The following is a 1,832-nucleotide window of genomic DNA, read 5'->3' as shown; positions in this document are numbered from 1 at the left end:
AAAGCAAATTTAATTCACATTCCTTCTTCCCTATCACCAGGAAAATATTTTTTTTAACACAGTGCCTCTAGCACACTAATTACCATTACATTCATCACCCTTACCTAATTTCTAAGTGTCTCCCCTTTTGGGCTGTCAGCTTTCCAAAAGTGAAGCTAAAACCAGAAAGTTTGACTATGGAATAAAACTTTGTAATAAGACAATAAGAGGGAAATTTATAGAGTCTTTGCCATTAGGACATTTAGCTTAAGAACATAACTATACTTTTTTTTTCTTTTTCTTTTTCCTTTTTACGATAAAATGTATTGAAGCTTACACTGGGCCAGGTACTATGTGTGTACATTATAAGCCTTACTTCTATCTAGTAATCCTCATAATAATCCTAGAAGATAGGTGTCACTAATACTTTCACTTTACAGATCACAAAATGTAAGCTTTAGAAATGTAAAATAATTAGCCTAATGACATAAAACAATTAAATGGTTGAGTTGGGTCTATCACCCACATTGGTCTAACTTGAGAATATGATTTTATAATCTCTTCTCTATATTCTACTGCCTTTCTGTTTCCATGAGTGATGGGAAAAAAATATCACCAGGAGGTTGTCTATATTTGGGTATAAGAATCCCAGCCTGAGCAAAGCAGAATCATACATGAGATAGGCATACATATGCTTAGAGATAGAACTTAAGATGGCAACAGAGTGAAACAGTACATGATTTCTGACATTGGTCCTGCACAATCCCAGCTCTGTCACTTCCAAGCTCTAAGACCTTCATCACAATTAACTTCACTTGTTTAAGCCTCATCTTCCATATTATGGAAGAAGGATGATAATACTACTAGACAGAGGTGTCATGAGAATCATATAAAAGAATCCATGTAAAGCACAATACCTGAAACTAAAAAAGTGCTTAATAAATTATAGTTACGATAACTTTTATATTAAGTTGTAGTAAATAAAAGCAAGCTAGAAGTAATAATAAAAGATTGTCTAGGATAGGGAGAAAACATAAGAAAGTAAAGGAAAACAAATTACTAAGTGATAAAACATGTCACTGAAGGATATTTTGGAGGATACATTAAGAGGGACAGCAAAGTCTAAGATTGTGCTTAATGTAAATCTTCTGGTAGAATGAAGTAGCAAAAAAAATTTCAGTAAGAATTTCAGCAAGATATATCTAAATAGATATAGATATTTCATTCCTACACTAGGAATAAAAAAAGATCACTTATTATATGTTACGGGATAAGCTAAAGTTTGAGGTTGTCAAAAACATCAAGAACAAAATATGGCACAGTCAAAAATAAATCATCACGTTTTTGATTCTGAGCATGTTGACACTAATTTATATACCTAGCCAATGTTCTGATAGAAAGTCATGAAAGGATATTATTACTTAGCCAAATTATTCAGTCCTTTCAGGCTGGCTGCATCAACTCTGCTGATTTTGTTGCCATCAAGATGTAGTTCAGTAAGGGAAGGAGGAAGACCTAGAATATGGAAATATATGATACTACATTAGCAGATAAACATTGTAAGTACAGAATGTGGAAAGACTTAATGAGGGCATATGCTATCAATTTTTTAAAAGATGTACAGTTTCAAAGAATAAGTTTTGCTTTTCATCTTTTTCCTTCTTCCCTTTCATAATGATATATGCTTTTGGAAGTAGTTCAAACCCTTGGTACTTTTCTCTTAGATTGACTTTAACCAAAACATGCACAGTTTTTATCATGTAGTGGATTTTTGTCATTGCAATTGTAGAACTGAAGTCAAACCCTGAATTTTATAAATATCTTCCACTTTTGTTAATGGACTAACACTTACA

At 32.4% G+C, this 1,832-nt stretch overlaps 1 protein-coding gene across 1 annotated transcript in view; it reads right to left on the bottom strand.

Annotated features, from left to right (window-relative positions):
* DCN (decorin) overlaps nt 1–1,832 on the bottom strand; it is a 46,960-nt gene that overhangs the window by 10,737 nt on the left and 34,391 nt on the right. Inside the window, exon 3 of the mRNA XM_012664014.1 lies at nt 1,401–1,494. Coding sequence (XP_012519468.1) covers nt 1,401–1,494 — 94 coding nt within the window. The remainder of the gene's footprint in view (nt 1–1,400; nt 1,495–1,832) is intronic.

Source organism: Propithecus coquereli, unplaced genomic scaffold, assembly GCF_000956105.1.
Source record: "Propithecus coquereli isolate 6110/MARCELLA unplaced genomic scaffold, Pcoq_1.0 Scaffold85, whole genome shotgun sequence".
Lineage (NCBI taxonomy): Eukaryota > Metazoa > Chordata > Mammalia > Primates > Indriidae > Propithecus > Propithecus coquereli.
This window is presented reverse-complemented; position numbering and strand designations above follow the sequence as displayed.